The 20,787-nt window shown below is 42.3% G+C and overlaps 1 protein-coding gene across 1 annotated transcript in view; it reads right to left on the reverse strand.

Annotated features, from left to right (window-relative positions):
- The window catches only part of LOC142259028 (uncharacterized), a 125,846-nt gene extending 106,230 nt beyond the window's left edge, over nucleotides 1–19,616 (reverse strand). Inside the window, exons 1-2 of the mRNA XM_075331564.1 lie at nucleotides 19,516–19,616; nucleotides 19,319–19,432 (exon numbers count right to left, since the gene is read on the reverse strand). Of these exons, the coding sequence (XP_075187679.1) occupies nucleotides 19,319–19,432; nucleotides 19,516–19,600 (199 nt within the window). The 5' untranslated portion in view covers nucleotides 19,601–19,616. The remainder of the gene's footprint in view (nucleotides 1–19,318; nucleotides 19,433–19,515) is intronic.
- Between the last annotated feature and the right edge of the window lie 1,171 nt (nucleotides 19,617–20,787).

The following is a 20,787-nucleotide window of genomic DNA, read 5'->3' on the forward strand; positions in this document are numbered from 1 at the left end:
TTGTACAGAGGTAGAACGATATTTTTTTCATGAACACTTATACCTCTTTTAATACATCCCATTATTTTATTAGCCCTGGCAGCAGCTGCCTGACACTGTCCACTAAAGTGAAGTTTACCATCCACCCATACACCCAAGTCTTTTTCTGTGTCTGTTTTACCCAGTGTTCTACAATTAAGTACATAATCATAAATGTTATTTCCTCTACCCAAGTGCATGACCTTACATTTATCTACATTAAACTTCAATTGCCACTTCTCAGCCCAATCCTCCAATTTACATAAATCTCCCTGTAATATAAAATTATCCTCCTCTGTATTGATTACCCTGCAGAGTTTAGTATCATCTGCAAATATTGAAATTCTACTCTGCATGCCCCCAACAAGGTCATTTATAAATATGTTGAAAAGAAGCGGGCCCAATACTGACCCCTGTGGTACCCCACTATGAACTGAGACCCAGTCCGAGTACGTACCATTAATAGCCACCCTTTGTTTCCTATCACTGAGCCAGTTTTTAACCCAGTTACACATATTTTCCCCTATCCCCATTATTCTCATTTTATGTAGCAACCTTTTGTGTGGCACCGTATCAAAAGCTTTTGAAAAGTCCATATACACAACATCCACTGCATTTCCCTGGTCCAGGCTTGAACTTACCTCTTCATAGAAGCTGATCAAATTAGTTTGACAGGATCGATCCCTCATAAACCCATGTTGATACTCTGTCATAAGGTTATTTTTCTTGATATACTCCAGTATAGCATCTCTCAAGAAACCCTCAAGGATTTTACCAACCGTAGAGGTTAAACTTACCGGCCTATAATTTCCCGGCTCAGTTTTTGTCCCCTTTTTGAATATTGGCACCACATTTGCTATGCGCCAGTCCTGCGGTACCGACCCTGTTATTAAGGAATCTGAGAAGATTAAAAATAATGGTCTATCTATCAAAGAACTCAATTCCTGTAGTACTCTGGGGTGTATGCCATCCGGGCCCGGAGATTTGTCAACCTTAGTGATTTCGAGGCGGCGGCGTACTTCCTGCTGGGTTAAGCAGGTAATATTCAAGGGTGAATTTATGGTATCACTGGTCATGTCATCTGCCATGGCATTTTCTTGTATAAAAACCGTAGAAAAAAAGTCATTCAGCAGGTTGGCTTTACCCTCATCCCCTTCCACCATTTCACCAAGACTATTTTTAAGGGGGCCAACACTATCGCTTTTCAGTTTTTTACTGTTTATGTAGTTAAAGAATATTTTAGGATTATTTTTACTTTCTCTCGCAATGAGTCTCTCTGTCTCAAACTTAGCTAACTTAATTTGCTTTTTACATATTTTATTTAATTTTCTATAATTATATAATGCCTCATCACTACCTACCCTCTTTAATTCTTTTAAGGCTTTCTGTTTTTCTTTTATTGCTTCCCTTACAGCTCTATTTAGCCATAGGGGTTTCCTCCTATTTCTAGCATGTTTGTTCCCATAGGGTATATTTTCTGCACAAGCCCTATTCAGGATGCTCATAAAAGTCTCCCATTTGCTTTGTGTACTTTTATTACTTAGTACATCATCCCAGTTTATTGCACTAAGATCATCTCTCAACCGTTTAAAATTTGCTTTCCTGAAGTTTAGTGTCCTTGTAGCCCCTCTACTAGACATCTTACTAAAGAATACATGAAAACTTATTATTTTGTGATCACTATTCCCCAAGTAACCCCCAACTTGTATATTTGATATGCGGTCTGGCCTATTGGTTAGTACAAGGTCTAGTAGTGCTCCCCCTCTTGTGGGGTCCTGTACCATTTGTGAAAGGTAATTATCTTTCATTGTTATCAAAAATCTATTTCCTTTGCTGGAACTGCAAGTTTCTGTTCCCCAATTTATATCAGGATAGTTAAAGTCCCCCATAATAATTACCTCTCCGAGACTCGCTGCTTTATCAATTTGCTTTATGAGGAGATTCTCTACCTCTTCCATAATATTCGGCGTCTTATAACACACCCCTATCAGTATTTTATTATTCATTCTCCCCCCCTTATCTCCACCCATAGGGACTCTACATTCTCAGTACCCTCACATATGTTGTCACGCAGGATGGGTTTTAAGGATTATTTTACATATAGACACACACCTCCCCCTCGCTTATTTGTACGGTCATTCCTGAATAGGCTATAACCCTGTAAATTAACAGCCCAGTCATAGCTCTCATCCAGCCATGTCTCTGATATCCCCACTATATCATAATTTTCTTCCAACAATATTAATTCTAATTCCTCCACCTTATTTGTGAGGCTTCGGGCATTAGTGTACATGCACGTTACGTATGACTCTGTACCTGTATTCCTGCTTACTGTATTAACTGTCCTAACCCTTCCCCCCGTACCACCCCCAATTTCATTACTTGTGCCCTGGTCACTATCTGCACTACATTCCCCTTCTATAAAGTGAATACCCTCGCCCCCCATTCCTAGTTTAAACACTCCTCCAACCTTCTAGCCATTTTCTGCCCCAGCAGAGCTGCACCTTCCCCATTAAGATGCAGCCCATCCCTAGCATAGAATCTGTAGCCAACTGAAAAGTCGGCCCAATTCTCCAGGAACCCAAAGCCCTCTTTCCTACACCAATTCCTGAGCCACCTGTTAACCTCCCTGATCTCTCTTTGCCTCTCTGGTGTGGCTCGTGGCACAGGTAGTATTTCCGAAAATACCACCTTTGAGGTCCATGCTTTAAGCTTACAACCTAATTCCCTGAAATCATCTTTAAGGACCTTCCACCTACCTCTAACTTTGTCATTTGTGCCAATGTGTACAATGACCGCTGGGTCCTCCCCAGCCCCTCCCAGTAATCTGTCAACCCGATCAGCGATGTGCCGAACTCGAGCGCCAGGTAGACAACACACTGTTCGGCGATCACTGTCTTTGTGACAGATTGCCCTATCTGTCCCCCTAATAATTGAGTCCCCCACTACCAGTACCTGTCTTGCCTGCCCTGCACTCCTATTCCCCCCCTTACTGGAGCAGACACTCCTCTGGCGTTCAGAGGTCATGCCTTGCTGCAGCAATGCTCCCCCTGTAATGACATCCCCCTCATCTGCCAAGTTTGCAAACCTATTGGGGTGTGTCAGTTCAGGACTAGCCTTCCTAGCACTTTTCCCTTTGCCCCCCTTTCTAACTGTCACCCAGCTACCTACCTCACCGTCCTGCCGCTCCCTACTACGATCCTCCCCCACATCTGACCCAGCAAGCTGCTGCTCAGTGAGCAGCACACTCCTTTCCATATTGCTAATGCATCTCAGAGTTGCCAGCTGCTCATTTAGATCCAGTATCTGGGCTTCCAAATGTGCAACTTGCTCACATCTCGAACAACAGTATGCACCCTCGAACGGCTTTTCAAGGACTGCATACATGAGACAAGATGTACACTGGATCGCATTAGCAATAGTGGAGCACATTTTCTAATGGGGATAGCACTAAACAAATGTTAAGTAATTAAACAACTAAATACAAACAATTCTACTCACACTTACTTTTGCTCACACTTTGCTCACTCACGCTCACAATGAAGAAGACAGGCTAAAATTTTCAGAAGTCTTCCTTCCGGCTGTAACGGCCAAAACCCGGTTCTCCTTGAGCTCGCGGTGACTCGTCACTTATCCCAGAAGGCACTGGGAATATGCAAATTATCCTCGCAAGACTCCTTCCCTGGCTTTCAGAAGTCTTCCTTCCGGCTGTAACGGCCAAAACCCGGTTCTCCTTGAGCTCGCGGTGACTCTGCACTTATCCCAGAAGGCACTGGGAATATGCAAATTATCCTCGCAAGACTCCTTCCCTGGCTTTCAGAAGTCTTCCTTCCGGCTGTAACGGCCAAAACCCGGTTCTCCTTGAGCTCGCGGTGACTCTTCACTTATCCCAGAAGGCACTGGGAATATGCAAATTATCCTCGCAAGACTCCTTCCCTGGCTTTCAGAAGTCTTCCTTCCGGCTGTAACGGCCAAAACCCGGTTCTCCTTGAGCTCGCGGTGACTCTTCACTTATCCCAGAAGGCACTGGGAATATGCAAATTATCCTCGCAAGACTCCTTCCCTGGATAGATTCACTAAACAGTGTCATTTTGTTCTGTTGTCCGGATTACCTAATTCTAAAACTCTTAGCAGGTTGTTCATTAGGCATATTATGCGGTTACATGGGGTTCCTGAGAATATTGTTTCAGACAGAGGAACACAGTTCGTCTCGAAATTCTGGAGGGCTTTTCGTAAAAAGATTAATATAGAGTTATCTTTTTCTTCCGCCTACCACCCAGAGACCAATGGTCAGACTGAACATTCTAACTAGATCTTAGAACAATATCTCCGGTGTTATGTGTCCGATCATCAGTCTAACTGGGTGGAATATCTACCACTAGCTGAGTTTGCCATCAATAATCAGTATCAGGAGTCTATCCAGACTACACCTTTTTTCTGCAATTTTGGGTTGCATCCGCGTTTTGGATCCTTTTCTTCTGCTACGGTGGATACTCCTGAGGCTGAAAGCACTGTGAACAAACTGAAAGTTATCTGGTCTGAGGTGAAAGAGAACTTGAAGAGGGCACAGGGTGGTCAAGCCTCAGCTGCTAATAAGAGGCGTTCCATGGGCCCAAGCCTTGGAGTTGGGGATAAGGTATGGTTGACCACTCATCATATTAATCTCAAAGTCCCTTCTGCTAAGCTGGGTCCCAGATTTATTGGACCTTATGAGATAGTCGAGGTCATCAATCCCACAGCTTTCGGCCTGAACCTCCCTCAGTCCTTCAAAATATCGAACGTGTTCCACAAATCCCTCCTCAAGTTGTATCGTTTTCTCATTCACCCAGTCAGGCCACCCCTCCTCCTGTTTTGGTCAAGGGTAACCTGGAGTATGAAGTACAGAGAATCCTTGACTCCCGTATTGTTAGAGGGGTGGTGAAGTATCTTGTACATTGGAAGGGTTATGGCCCTGAGGAGCGATCATGGGTCCCGGCAAGTGAGGTTCATGCTAAAGGTCTTGTCAGGCGATTTCACCTCCAGTTCCCTGACAAGCCGGGTTTTGAGGGTCCGGTGGCCCCTCATGAAGGGGGGGGGTACTGTCATGTCCCAGCCGGAGTCCTCTCCTGCGACGCTATGTTCCCACCATGGATAGTGCTGGTGGTGGGAGAGGAGTCGGTGCCCGTGGCTCTGCTGAGCACAGGCTCCACTCATCCACTAGGCTGGGTTTCCCTGGAACCTGCAGTACCACTGGCTGACTGTAGGTGGCGTGTGTCTTTCAGCTGAAGTTGCTATCATTCACCTGCAGCCAATGGGAAGACACCACACCCGTCTTATTCCCCCTCCTGTCATGTGACCACTGCCAGAGATAGTTTGTATTCCTGGCTCCTGTGCGATTTGTATTTTGATTCCTGTGCGCTGACCTTGCTTGTTTCCTGACTACACTTCTGCCAGTCGTTTATGTACCTCACTGCCCGATCCGGATTTGACCTCTGCTTGATTTTCTGATTACGTCCTTGCCTGCCGATTCTGTCCCTGTTCTACAATTCCTGGTTTGACCCTGCCTGACGACTACTCTCATCGGACTGCAGCCTTCCACAGGTAGTGATCTCCGGGGCCCTGTGTAATTCCAAATCCCTGTATAGGGGTTAAAGGGTTTCAGGGTTCTAGGGGTCCTGCTGGGTGAGTGGCTTCCCTCTACTCTGTCCATTACAGCCCGTCTGAGTCAGTGGATCCAGGCAGGCATTACAATCCATCTATCTATCTATCTGTCTATCTATCCATTTATCTATCTATCTATCCATCTATCTATCTATCCATTATCTATCTATCCATTATCTATCTATCTATCCATCTATCCATTATCTATCTATCCATCCCTCTATCTATCCCTCTATCTATCCATCTATCTATCCCACTATCTATCTATCCCACTATCTATCTATCCCACTATCTATCCCACTATCTATCTATCTATCTATCTATCTATCCATCTATTTATCTATCCTCCTGCTACTCTCCCCAACCGAAAGAGGCCTCCAAGATAGCCTGGCAGTGCTGGAAACATTCAGCACCACATGGGCTTTATCCATCAACCAAAAGAAGACCAAAGTCATGGTGTTTCAGAAGAGGAACCAGAACAAAATACCCACTCCCTCCTTCACATTAAATGGCACCACGCTGGAGAAGACCAGCAACTATACCTACATTGGTCTGGAGCTAAGCAATAACGGGAGCCTCAAGCAAGCAGCAGAAGCCATGAAAGGAAAAGCGTGCAGAACCTTCTACGCCGTCAGAAGACAACTGTACCACCTCAAACCACCTGTGAGAGTCTTTCTCAAGATATTTGACAGCGTCATCACCCCTATACTGCTGTATGGCAGCAAGTTATGGGGCCCAGCGAGCAACCCAGACCACACAAAGTGGGATTCCAGCCCAACCGAAGTCTTCCACCTGGAGTTCTGTAAATATCTTCTCCAAGTCCATCGCATCACCTCAAACATAGCCTGTCGGGAAGAGCTGGGCCGATTCCCCTTATGGCTCAGTATACACAAGAGGGCGCTATAACACCAAGCGCACATACAGAACAGCAACCCCAGCTCCTACCATTATAAAGCCCTACTGAGCCAGAGTCCAGAGCAAGCAAGGAACCCCGGCAGCCAGTACAGCCAAAGTCAGCAACACACCCTGACAAAAGCCCAAATAAAAGAGATCTCAGAGAGCTGCAAGATGCAATACATAGAGGACTGGAAGAGTGAATTAGAGAACTCCCAGAAACTCACCATCTACCGGTCACTGCGGAGGGACTACACTCTGGCCCCATACCTGGAAAGGTTACGCCACCCCAAAAACAGGCAGACCCTGAGTCTGTATAGACTGAGTGCCCACAGCCTAGAGATGGAAACAGGGCGGCACCGACAGACATACAAGAACAGACTGTGCCAGCACTGCCAGCAGGGGGCTCTGGAGGACGAGGCGCATTTCCTACTGCACTGTGACAAATACTCAGCAGTGAGGGCCTCCCACTTCCAGAAACTTACCACTCATACCCCGGACTTTCCATTCATGGACGAGGAGAGGAAACTCTGCATCCTACTGGGGGAAGAGGAATCAATGGTGGAGATCGCCGCCCAATATGTCTCCACTTGTCATAAGCTGAGAGGAACATAAGGACTTAAAAGGACTTTCAGAGCCCAAATTGTGCTCCCAACTCCCCATAACCCTGATCCCCTCCCACCACACTAAGGGGTACTTTGCACGCTGCGACATCGCAGGCCGATGCTGCGATGCCGAGCGCGATAGTACCCACCCCCGTCGCAGCAGCGATATCATTGCGATAGCTGCCGTAGCGAACATTATCGCTACGGCAGCTTCACATGGACTCACTTGTCCTGCGACCGTCGCTCTGGCCGGCGACCCGCCTCCTTGTTAAGGGGGCGGGTCGTGCTACGTCATAGCGACGTCACACGCCAGGCGGCCAATCGGAGCGGAGGGGCGGAGATGAGTGGGATGTAAACATCCCGCCCATCTCCTTCCTTCCGCATATTCTACGGAAGCCGCAGTGACGCCGGTAGGAGATGTTCCTCGCTCCTGCGGCTTCACACACAGCGATGTGTGCTGCCGCAGGAGCGAGGAACAACATCGGACCGTCGCGTCAGCGTATTTATGGATTACGCCGACGCTGCAGCGATGATACGATTACGACGCTTTTGCGCTCGTTAATCGTATCATCCAGCCTTTACACACTACGATGTTGCATGCGATGCCGGAAGTGCGTCACTTTTAATTTGACCCCACCGACATCGCAGCTGCGATGTCGTAGTGTGCAAAGTACCCCTTACTGTATTTCTCTTGCTTTGGCAATACTAATTGTATTTTGTTCCTGCCAATAAAGCATATTTGAATTTGATAGGAAGATAGATAGATGGATGGATGGATAGATAATGGATAAATAGATGGATAGATAGATAGAGGGATAAATAGATGGATAAATAGATGGATAGATAGAGGGATAGATAGAGGGATAGATAGAGGGATAGATAGAGGGATAGATAGAGGGATAGATACATAGAGGGATAGATAATGGATAGATAGATCGATGGAGAGAGGGATAGATGGATAGAGTGGTAGATAGATAGATGGATAGATAGAGGGATAGATAGAGGGATAGATAGATGATATTACAGCTTTTATTACAGTTCTCGCGATCGGTAATGTGTTGACATCACCGACCGTGAGAAATGACCTGGAGTTACCTCTGCAGCATCGCTCACGGAATCAGTCTGCATTGAGCACTCGCTCACAGACGTCGCCGAGTGTGGATTACGCCGGACCTGGATATTTGGGGGGGGTTAATAAAGTGGTGACAGAGGGGCTTTTTGGTGTTTTATTTCAAATAAAGGATTTTTTCGGTGTGTGTTTATTTACTTTCACTATAGATAGTGATAGCGTGTCATAGCCGCTGCCGTTACTAATCTTGGACTTAGTGGAAGCGATGCGCTGCCATTAACTCCTTATTACCCTGATGGCCACCGCATCACGGCAATCAGGAAGGGCCAGTGACACGCCGGGACAGTCGCATCTAATGGATGCGACATTCTCGGGGCATCACCGGGCTGATATTCTCAGCTGCGGAAGGGGGGGCCGTAACCATGGCCGTCGCCCTCCCCAGCCTGAGAATACCGGCCCGCTGCTGTGTGCTTACCTCGGCTGGGTATCATTTGGGGGAGGAGCGCATGTCGTTGTTTTACATTATTTATTTATTTTGCTACGTGATATAGACCCGCCCACCGGTGGCTGTAATTGATTGCAGTAAGACATCTGTCACTCAGCGTGGGGGCGTGTTTGACTGCAAATAATCATAGGCGCCGGTGGGCGGGGGAAGCAGGGAATACGAGATGGATTAATGTGCGGCCGGCATTTTCAAAAGCTGGAGAACCCGCCACAGTGTGACAGCCGGGCAGCACCGCGCCCGTGATCGGTGAGTAAGAAAAGGAGAGGGCGAGACCGACTGACCATAATGGCCGCTGGCTTATATAGCCCCTATGACGTCGTGCGGCCAAGCCAATCACAGTAACACTACAACAAAGATAGCTGTGGCGTTACTGTGAGGGCAAGCAACATCAGATGTGTTCATTGGCTGGATAAAGGCGCCAGGAAGTCAGAAATGAAAATGAAAGTATGATAGCGAATACCATATTAGCCGTCAGATAGCGAATACCTCAAATACCCCATTATCCGTCGGATACCGAATAGTGGCGAACACATCCCTATTAGTAACCCTTCAGTATCCCGCAATCGAGTCACAAGGTGTCGACTGGAGTTGTGATATCTCTGTCAAAAATTGAGTCAAGTTTAAAAGGCTAAGAGCCGTCTCTGTTAGAGACATGTGCCGGATATTTAACGGGGTTGTCTGGGACTGTAAGGCGGGCTTTGCACACTACGACATCGCAGGTGCGATGTCGGTGGGGTCATGTCGAAAGTGACGCACTTCCTGCGTCGCTCTCGACATCGTAGTGTGTAATTCCTAGATGATACGATTAACGAGCGCAAAATCGTCGTAATCGTATCATCAGTGCAGCGTCGGCGAATTTCATAATTACGCTGACGCGACGGTCCGATGTTGTTCCTTGCTCCTGCGGTAGCACACATCGCTGTGTGTGAAGTCACAGGAGCGAGGAAAATCTCCTACCTGCCTTACCGCGGCTCCCGTTGACTATGCTGTAAAAACATTAAAATTAATACATCTAGTTATCAAATATTTCATAGTAATACATATACGTTCACAGTTCTGTTTATGTTGGAGGGCATAGTTTATTAATTAAGTTTTTAAGGAATAAGTATTAAAATATCTATATTGAGTATACTTGAGTACTGACGTGGAAGGATATATATAAATCCTTCCCGAAGCTTCCAGAAGATTATGTCATATGGAACTATACAACTAGAACACCCTATATGGACTGAACAGCTGGTATATAATACACGATGGAGGGGGCCACTGCTCGCTCCTCCACATTGCCTGCGGTCAGACGACTCCAGTGATGCAGGACGAACATACGCTGTCCGGCCTAAGAGATGACACCCCCTGCTTTGCCATTCAGGACCCAAGGAAAGATGGGTAAAGATTTCCCATTGATCAGTATGGACTAAATGAACTCTTTTTACCTAAGCTAACAAAGTATATTATTTTTCCTTTCTGTAACTGAACCCTGGCAACCATTTTTAAATAGATAAAATACATTTATTTTTTACATTTTTTTGAAGTTCCTTCTTTCATGTGCTTTTACGTATTTGAAGAAAAATATATTTAAGAGTATATTTTTTAACATTTGGCGAGCTCAGTCATTCGTAATTTTTTTTACATTTTTTGTTGTTCCTTCACTTTGCATAAGGGGGGTCGAAGTCAAGTATCTCCTGCAAAGGATCAGGAATCGACAATTTATAAAAAATCACGCAGAACCTAGGAAATACGTATAAGTCAAGTTGCATGAATGTTTTTTTTTTTTTTTTTTTAATGAACTTTAAAATCTTTACAAAGTCAGTCCATAAGAAGTATTGGACGTGCTGAGCAAGGTGAATCAAGTCTTACAGGATCATCCATCAGATCATCTGATCATTTCAGGTAAGAAAATGGATTTTATCTCTTCATATGTTAAGCAAAGTAAACTTCAGTTCACTTATCCAGATATTTCTAATGTGGAAGAGATTTGGTTACGCTTTTATGAGGAGTGTGAACTTGAGAATTCACGTATAGAATGTGTAAGGTCTTTTAATAGAGAGAAACAGAAAATCAGAAATGTCTGTCATTTAGTCTATGATTTTCACAAGTTAATCGTAGAAAAGTGTAAAAATGGTGGAAATAGACAACCTGAATTGTCAGGAGAGTCAGTGACAGAGAAATCCAAAGACTGCTTAGAACCTGGAATGTCAGTCAGTGATATTGTGAATTCTGACTGTAATGTTGGCTGTAATTTTGCAAATCAGAATTTTGATAATGGCGGCAGACATGTGCTACGTAATCAAGGTCATTTTCAACATACTGGGAAAGAAGCAGGAAATGACGTAGAGAAGCCAGAAGGGGGAGGAGCCAGAGTGGGAGACGTGCAGAAAGGACACGTGGAGAGAGAAAATGGCGACGATCAGTTTCTAAAAATAGAACAGACAAATTTAGGAATTAAACTTAGGAAGAGTCTATTGGACATATGCAAATTAATTCCCGCATATAATCCTAAAATACATGTTTGCAGAAATTCAGAGATATTTGAAAGTTCCGTTGAGAAGTTAAATTTAACCAATAGTGAGACGAATCAGTTATTCCGTATGTGGTTACCTCAGCATTTTTTTAGACAATTGGCATTAAAAAAGTCTTCTGACAATGAGACATTTGATTGTTCAAATGATAACGATATCATAAGGCTGAAAAATCTCATCTTCTGTGCAAGGAATGAATCTGATCCAAATTATGAGATGTTGAAGGAATTACAAATTGAACAGAATGAGAGTATGTTCTCATTTATGTCCGTTTTTGAACGTTTGTATAGGGCGGTTATTCCAAATGTCAGATTGGATGGAATGATACGTTTATTCATCAAGAAATTTCATTTCCTTGACAATGCAGCCTGTGCGGTGGCATTAAATAAAAAGTCCCTATTCGAATGTACGACATTTATCGATTTTGTTAGAAGTCGCCAAAGTCAATCAAAACAGAAATTAATTAATTCTGAAAAACCAACACAAAAAAGGGAGAGTTTTTGTGAAAAACCAACAGTGTCTCCCAGATCCAGATATTTCTGTGACAGGGTGTATGAAGTTCGGAGGAAGATGCATACGTGTTACAAACCATACAATCCACCCCAATTTTTGTCATCTAAAAGTCTTTTTCCACAGGAAAAACCCTTGTCACCAGTGACGGGATCGGTCACTGGGATTGAGGATTCCAGACAAATGATGAGTAAGAGCTTTGAAAGACAGAAACAGGTGTCTTGTGGAGATCCTCTCCCTGGGTTGGGATTTGATAGTCCGCGACAGCTGGGTGGTCTTTCAGAGAGAGACATTCTCTCTCATTTAACAGAAAACCTTGAATTACATAAGTTCCGAGATTCCTATAAGTTCAAAGTGAATTTAATAAAGCGAATCTTTGAAGAAAAAATTAGGTATGGTCTTCAGTTAAATAAAGTGGATTTCTGGGTAAATTAATTTATTGTTTGATAAATATGTTTATTCATATACAGTGAATCTATCTATATATATATATATATATATATATATTAAAGGTAGTGACAGTAAATTAAGGTCATATTTTCATTTAGTAAATGATAGTTTAATGTTATAATTAATAATTTGATCTCTGTATATGAATAATAATATTTAAAATAAAATAATAAGAGAAAGTAACAGATTTTAAGTGTTTCATTTTTATCATGAATATGATAATAATTTTATTCTTTTATTTCCCTCAGAATTTATCAGTAAAGCAGATTGATGAAGTATTAACTTTTTATTTATACATTTGTTCTGATCCTCAATCAGGTAACATATATTTTATTGGGTAAGGATAATCGCAAAAGTACGATTAATAATAATAATTATTATTTTCTCAGGTACCAATTGCTAGACAACTATTACTTTAACGTTTCTTTTATGAATATACATGCATCTTCTTTAGAGTTATTAGAAATGTAATCTGAGCTTTGGAGTGTAGTAAAACTGCTTGCTGTTTTGGAATGGTGTTCATTGCACGTACCAGAGCATGTGACTTGAATTACTAAAGCTAATAATAAATGTTTGTTCTATGGTCAAATGTTACAGCATGTAATACATTGGAATTTGTATTTTTTTCGAGAAGTACTTCAAATTAGTAACATAATTTTTGAAATGCGCATAGAATACTTGGAAAAAAGGGATATGAGTCTGTCAGTTTCTATGTAGAAGTATATGTTAAAGAACCATGGCAGTCTTGTGTGCATAGATGTGTATATGAATGATTGATTGTTTGAGCAGCTGCTAAAGTCAGAGTACTTGGATCCAGAAAAAAAAAAAGGGAATTTTTGTTTTAACTTCGAGGTTATAATATATGTATATATACTATTAGAATAAATAGGTTATAGTACATAAGTATAAATGAAGGAATTTATACCGGATATATATATATTATTTTTAGACATATTTCTTTAATATAGAGATGTTAGGATCTTTTGTGTTAAGTCACTTCTTTTACTGATACATAGATTGGTAATCATTTTTCTTTTCAAATATGGAAGTGATATTTATAATATGGTCTTGAAAATATACAACACAAATTTTAATTTAATTTAATCTAAACATATTAATTTTTATAATATCATATTTCATGATATTGGAAGGGGGAGGTTTGGTCTCAATCACACATTTTATATTTGATAAATATATGTGTTTACAGGATACTTTAATAATTAATATTTCAAGTACAAAGGAAGAATTGGGAATAAAAAAAAATATATTTGAAGTACCGTATTTTTCGGACCATAAGACGCACTTTTTCCCCCCCAAATGTTGGGAGAAAGTGGGGGGTGCGTCTTATGGTCTGACTATAGGGCTGCGGCCGGGAATGTGGGTGCTGCGGTGGAGCGGGTCATCGGGAGCACGAGCAGGCTGCAGCAGCGCCTGCCGTGACCACGTGGGCCCGCTCATTACATATGCACGCCCATCCCCCCGCCCATCATCTCTCAGCGAACACGGCGCTGACAGGTGGGCGGGGTGATGGGCGGGGGGGTGCGCGCATAATTAACAGCCGGCCGTGATCACCCCTGGCAACTACAGCCTGGAGTGATCATGTGCGGCTGTATTCACTGCCCCCCGTGCATCATTATCAGCGCGGGGTGCAGTGAATCAGTATACTCACCCGTCACCGAGTGTGGAGCCGTCACCGAGTGTGGAGCCGTCACCACGTGTGGAGCCTTCCCCCTGCAGCATCGCGCGATGTCTTCCTGTTTGTGCCGGTCAGCTGATCTGGTCACTAGCGGCGCGCACAGCGATGACGTCATCGCTGTGCGCGCCGCTAGTGTCCACCAGCTCAGCTGACCGGCACAGACAGGAAGACATCGCGCGATGCTGCAGGGGGAAGGCTCCACACGTGGTGACGGCTCCATACAGCGGCGCTGCAGCTGAGACAGAGATCGGTGCTTCAGGGAGTGAGGAAAGGTGAGTATAAACGTTTATTTTTTTTTTCTGTGCCACAGGCCATATACATGGATGGGGGAATAACATGAGCAGGATGGATGGGGGCATAACATGAGCCGGATGGATGGGGGCATAACATGAGCAGGATGGATGGGGGCATAACATGGGCAGGATGGATGGGGGCATAACATGAGCAGGATGGATGGGGGCATAACATGAGCAGGATGGATGGGGGCATAACATGGGCAGGATGGATGGGGGCATAACATGAGCAGGATGGATGGGGGCATAACATGAGCAGGATGGATGGGGGCATAACATGGGCAGGATGGATGGGGGCATAACATGAGCAGGATGGATGGGGGCATAACATGAGCAGGATGGATGGGGGCATAACATGAGCAGGATGGATAGGGGCATAACATGAGCAGGATGGATGGGGGCATAACATGGGCAGGATGGATGGGGGCATAACATGAGCAGGATGGATGGGGGCATAACATGAGCAGGATGGATGGGGGCATATCATGAGCAGGATGGATGGGGGCATTTCATGAGCAGGATGGATGGGGGCATATCATGAGCAGGATGGATGGGGGCATAACGAGCAGGATGGATGGGGGCATATCATGAGCAGGATGGATGGGGGCATTTCATGAGCAGGATGGATGGGGGCATAACATGAGCAGGATGGATGGGGGTATATCATGAGCAGGATGGATGGGGGGTATATTATGAGCAGGATGGATGGGGGGTATATTATGAGCAGGATGGATGGGGGGTATATTATGAGCAGGATGGATGGGGGGTATATTATGAACAGGATGGGGGTATATGAGCAGGATCATATACAAGGCAGGAGGATCCTTACCAGAATGGGGTACCTTAGTAGAGAATTTGGGGACATTACCCCATAACAGTGTCAGCAGCAGATCCTCGCCCCATAACAGTGTGTCATGACCATATTTTTTGGTTAAAATTTTATTTTCCTATTTTCCTCCTCTAAAACCAGGGTGCGTCTTATGGTCAGGTGCGTCTTATAGTCCGAAAAATACGGGATATCATAATGCATTTATATACTAAGAGAAGTGTATTATTTGCAAGGTTACATGACTTAATTATTAACATTAAGGTTCTGTATTATTAAAGACATAGGTGTTATATACATAGAAGGCCTTATTTTTATTTCAATTTTTATTTTTTATTCCGATTTTCATTTTTCCTTTGATTCCTATTTTTTTTTTATATTAATTATTATTTAATATTCACATTTTTAATCAAAATCTTAATTCTACAATTTTTATTTTTTCTTCAGATTTTAAATATCTCAATTGAGAAAACACTTTAATATTTAGTTCAGTAATATCGAATATAAGAATATTACTTTATTAAATATGAATCATATTAAAAGGGAAAAGTTCCACTTTTCTGGAAGAAAAGATACTTCCTTCATCAATATATACAATTGTTTATTTCCTAGTAATACATTATTTTTATATTAGTATGTTAACACAATAAGGATGAAATATTACTTATAGTTACACATTTTCTTATAGTAGGTTATTTAATAAATAATAGACAAATCAAATAAATTAAATTAGAATAATAAAGATGGAAGATCAAGGTACATCTAGGTTTACCTTTCTAAATTTACAAATAATATATATTATATTGTTAATCAATAATAATTTATAATGGGTATTATTGTGTTTTGATGAAATCATCCAGTCTTTTCTAAAAGGTTATTTGCTTTGGTTTATAATTTTACAAATGATCTAACTAAAAAGCCACATTGTTGCCTTTCATATTTATAATATGATACATGTTATAGGTACACATTATAGTGTTTCATATTTTATATTATATTTCGGCTACATTCAACACATTGCCACCTATGGGTTTGGAAGGGTAATGCACCAACGACAAAAAAGGTCATTACAAGAAAATACTATTGTCTATACCATTATGCAGTATTTTATCATTCTGAGTATCAATTATATTAATACTTCTACGATAATAATAATGACATGGTATTATAGTATTAGAGTTATGATACGCTGTGACATTTATTAGTGATAGTTATTGCCATATTTGGTATTTAGATTAGGGAATGAAGTCTTCAATCAAGATTATAGAAGATAAAAAGACTTTATAATTATCCTAAAGTTAAAAGGGATTCTGCAAAAAGGTCCAAAAGGTAACGTCACAAATAAGACTGTGAAACATACAAAATACACTTACCGCGTTTGCATCTCAGAAACATAGTGGTCCTATGATTCCAGGATGGACAATGACAATGGTCTGTGCATTAAGACCTCCCTAAAGTTACTAAGAAGAGCAATGACGTGTTAAAGTTAACCCCTGTCGTGCTGACCAAGAACGTCTTAACATCTGTTCCAGGATTTGACAACAGGCAGCATGAAGGAAATTACACTGCACAGACATCAAAGACTTTTGCTATTCTTCTACACTCATGAACTGTGGTTTATCAACATTGGCTATGGACTTTGTAATAAAAAATAAAGTTTATGGACTTTGATCTAACAATGATAAACACAATATGGGACTGTAAATTGGTAACCATTCATTTTATCAAAGGATTTATTTCTAAGAGACTGTGTTTATGCCGGATTACATCGGAGATAAGAAGACGTCAACTCAGAGGACATCATATGGTGACCGGATTTGTTTTTTACATTTCTTTTTAGGTCTAGCGAAGTATAGATATATATTTTTATATGATTGATCAGTCATGGCCTATCATAACATGAATCCACATTATTATATTATTGAACTTACAACATGAATAATGCAAATTAATTATTATTCATCATTATTATTGATATTAATCCATTATCACCAAATAAGGAAATAAGATTTGTTATTTTAATGATGTATTAATTAATTTTCGGGGTTACTCCACCCGCTTCAAGGGGGGTTTGTAAAAACATTAAAATTAATACATCTAGTTATCAAATATTTCATAGTAATACATATACGTTCACAGTTCTGTTTATGTTGGAGGGCATAGTTTATTAATTAAGTTTTTAAGGAATAAGTATTAAAATATCTATATTGAGTATACTTGAGTACTGACGTGGAAGGATATATATAAATCCTTCCCGAAGCTTCCAGAAGATTATGTCATATGGAACTATACAACTAGAACACCCTATATGGACTGAACAGCTGGTATATAATACACGATGGAGGGGGCCACTGCTCGCTCCTCCACATTGCCTGCGGTCAGACGACTCCAGTGCTGCAGGACGAACATACGCTGTCCGGCCTAAGAGATGACACCCCCTGCTTTGCCATTCAGGACCCAAGGAAAGATGGGTAAAGATTTCCCATTGATCAGTATGGACTAAATGAACTCTTTTTACCTAAGCTAACAAAGTATATTATTTTTCCTTTCTGTAACTGAACCCTGGCAACCATTTTTAAATAGATAAAATACATTTATTTTTTACATTTTTTTGAAGTTCTTTCTTTCATGTGCTTTTACGTATTTGAAGAAAAATATATTTAAGAGTATATTTTTTAACATATGCGGAAGGAAGGAGGTGGGCGGGATGTTTACATCCCGCTCATCTCCACCCCTCCACTCCTATTGGCCGCCTGCCGTGTGACATCGCAGTGATGCTGCACGACCCGCCCCCTTAATAAGGAGGCGGTTCGCCGGCCAAAGCAATGTCGCACGGCAGGTGAGTGCATGTGAAGCTGCCGTAGCGATAATATTCGCTATGGCAGCTATCACAATGATATCGCAGCTGCGACGGGGGCGGGGACTATCGCGCTCGGCATCGCAGCATTGGCTTGCGATGTCGCAGCGTGCAAAGTACCCCTAACGCTGATGGCCTATCCTTAGGCTTTGTAACAAAAACAGGTAGCAGGGTCTTGTGGTCTGTGCAGATAAACATTAGGGCTCCAAATAAGACAATACACTGAAAAATGACATCACGGACTGGAGTGAGATTTCTGGCATAGGGAACGCTGCAGTTTGTTATGAAGAAGACAAGCGGTGGCATCACACCCTTCTTCTGGCCAAGCTCTGCCAATTTTGGCAAAGCTGGTTAAAATTGAAGTGAATACACACACACACCAGCCTGTCTCCTCTTCATCTTTAGACTCGTGCAATTAAGAGACCTTTGGTCACATGATGTGATGTTGAAAAGGTTCTTAAGCAGTCCTATAATCGGCATAAAAACACTGGGGCCCTAGGAGAATGGGGGGCCTGTGCAATAGCTTAGTTTGCTCTCCCTTTCCCCTAATGCCAGTCCTGCATGCCAGCCTGTCTTCTATTCAGTTCTATTAGGCTATTTGCCCACGCTGCGGATTTACCGCGGATTTTGCCGCGGATTTGCCGCGGATTTCCCGAAAATCTGCAGCAGCGGCACTTCCAAGCCATTTCAATGGCATTTTGGAAATGCTGTGTCCATGCTGCGGATTTTTCCGCTGCGGATTTGCCGCGGATTTTGATCCGGAAAAATCTGCAGCATGTCAATTGTTTGTTGCAGATTTGGTGCAGATTTTGGGTATAGAATGGGAAAAAAAAAAAAATCCGCATCAAAATCCGCGGCAAATCCGCGGTAAATCCGCGGCAAATCCGGCAAAAAGTCGCGGATTTTCATGCAGAAAAATCCGCAGGTACATTCTACCGTGGACACATAGCCTTAGACTCCTGCAATTAAGAGACCTTTGGTTACATCATGTCACATGACTATGAAGTCATCAAAGGTCCTCAAACAATCAACCTTAGAATAGAACTGATGGGGTCACTAAGAGTGGGGTGCCTAAGACATTGCGCAGTTTGACTCCTCCCAACGTTGGCCCTGACTGTAACTAGGGCTTATTTTTGAAGTAGGGCTTATATTTCAAGTATTCTCCAAAAATCTCATAAAATCATGCTAGGTCTTATTTTCGGTGTAGGTCTTATTTTTGGTGAAGGTCGTCTTTTCGGGGAAACAGGGTATTCATGAACCCTCTGCAGATCTTTGAGTTGCCCTCATAACAACATAGAGAAGGGACTAGAAACAAACAGCAGAAGAAGCAGAAACAAAGAAAATACAGATGAACAGCTGAAAAAAAAACAGAGCAGAAAGCCTAAAGATGTAAACACAAAATTAGTGCAGAAAGTACATGAGTAGATATCTCTTACTGGATAGAGCTGGAGGAAGCACATCCTGAGGAACATCGGGATCTTCTTGTTTACAGTCCTGTGGGAAAAGAGGACGGGGACATCTCTCTGGTGTTGTCCTCTTACTGGATAGAACTGGAGGAGACACATACAGGGACTGAATTCATTCCTTACATACAGATAATTATAGGCCGTGTGTATTTAGTCCTGTCTATTACCTGGTGACGTCAGGGGCTGGGGAACCTCCATCATGACGTCCTTGTACAGATCTTTGTGTCCTTCTAAATACTCCCACTCCTCCATGGAGAAATAGACGGTGACGTCCTGACACCTTATAGGAACCTGACACATACAATGATACCAATAAAATAGTGATAAATCTGGCACACTGAAGTTATGACACATGAAACGTTTCTTTAGAATGCTGAATCGAATTTATTAGTGCAAAGAGTTGAGAATAATTTATCCAACGTTTCGACCGTATCTTATGGTCGTTGTCAAGGACAAAATTATCTATAGCAACACTGTGAAGATATGCATTCAATGCTAAATGGACATCACCATTGGGTATAATGAGATCAGAAAAATCGATCCTCACATACTATCAGTTAGATATAGGGAAGATGGCCAAGGCCTTTATTGCAGGACTGGAAAAAACGCAAGTTTTTGTTGTTGTTTCTGGTTTACTGGACAGAAACCATAACACAAGACACTAGTGGGAGTAAAGTGATTCCCACACTGAGTGTTTCTTAGTTATGTCTTAGTCTTATAATGCTGGTGATGGATATAGGTCCCTGGGTGGCGTGCCACCCAGGGACCTATATCCATCACCAGCATTATAAGACTTGTTCCTCCACAAATCTACCTAGCAACTCTTTGCTTGTGAGTTCCTATTTACCTTTCCAGAGTCTTAAAGGGACATGTATTCCCTATTTCCCATGGTAGCAGTACCTGACAATCATTGTCCAGAAACACTGCAATAAGCATTTGCTCATTTGGAGGTAACTAAGAAACACTCAGTGTGGGAATCACTTTACTCCCACTAGTGTCTTGTGTTATGGTTTCTGTCCAGTAAACCAGAAACAACAACAAAAACTTGCGTTTTTTCCAGTCCTGCAATAAAGGCCTTGGCCATCTTCCCTATATCTAACTGATAGTATGTGAGGATCGATTTTTCTGATCTCATTATACCCAATGGTGATGTCCATTTAGCATTGAATGCATATCTTCACAGTGTTGCTATAGATAATTTTGTCCTTGACAACGACCATAAGATACGGTCGAAACGTTGGATAAATTATTCTCAACTCTTTGCACTAATAAATTCGATTCAGCATTCTAAAGAAACGTTTCATGTGTCATAACTTCAGTGTGCCAGATTTATCACTATTTTATTGACTACTATTTTTTCTGGGCACCTAAATTGCACAATTGTGAGCCAGACATATCCGCTTACTAAACATACAATGATACCGTCACCCCCGATCCCT

This window comes from Anomaloglossus baeobatrachus (assembly GCF_048569485.1).
Source record: "Anomaloglossus baeobatrachus isolate aAnoBae1 chromosome 5 unlocalized genomic scaffold, aAnoBae1.hap1 SUPER_5_unloc_22, whole genome shotgun sequence".
Lineage (NCBI taxonomy): Eukaryota > Metazoa > Chordata > Amphibia > Anura > Aromobatidae > Anomaloglossus > Anomaloglossus baeobatrachus.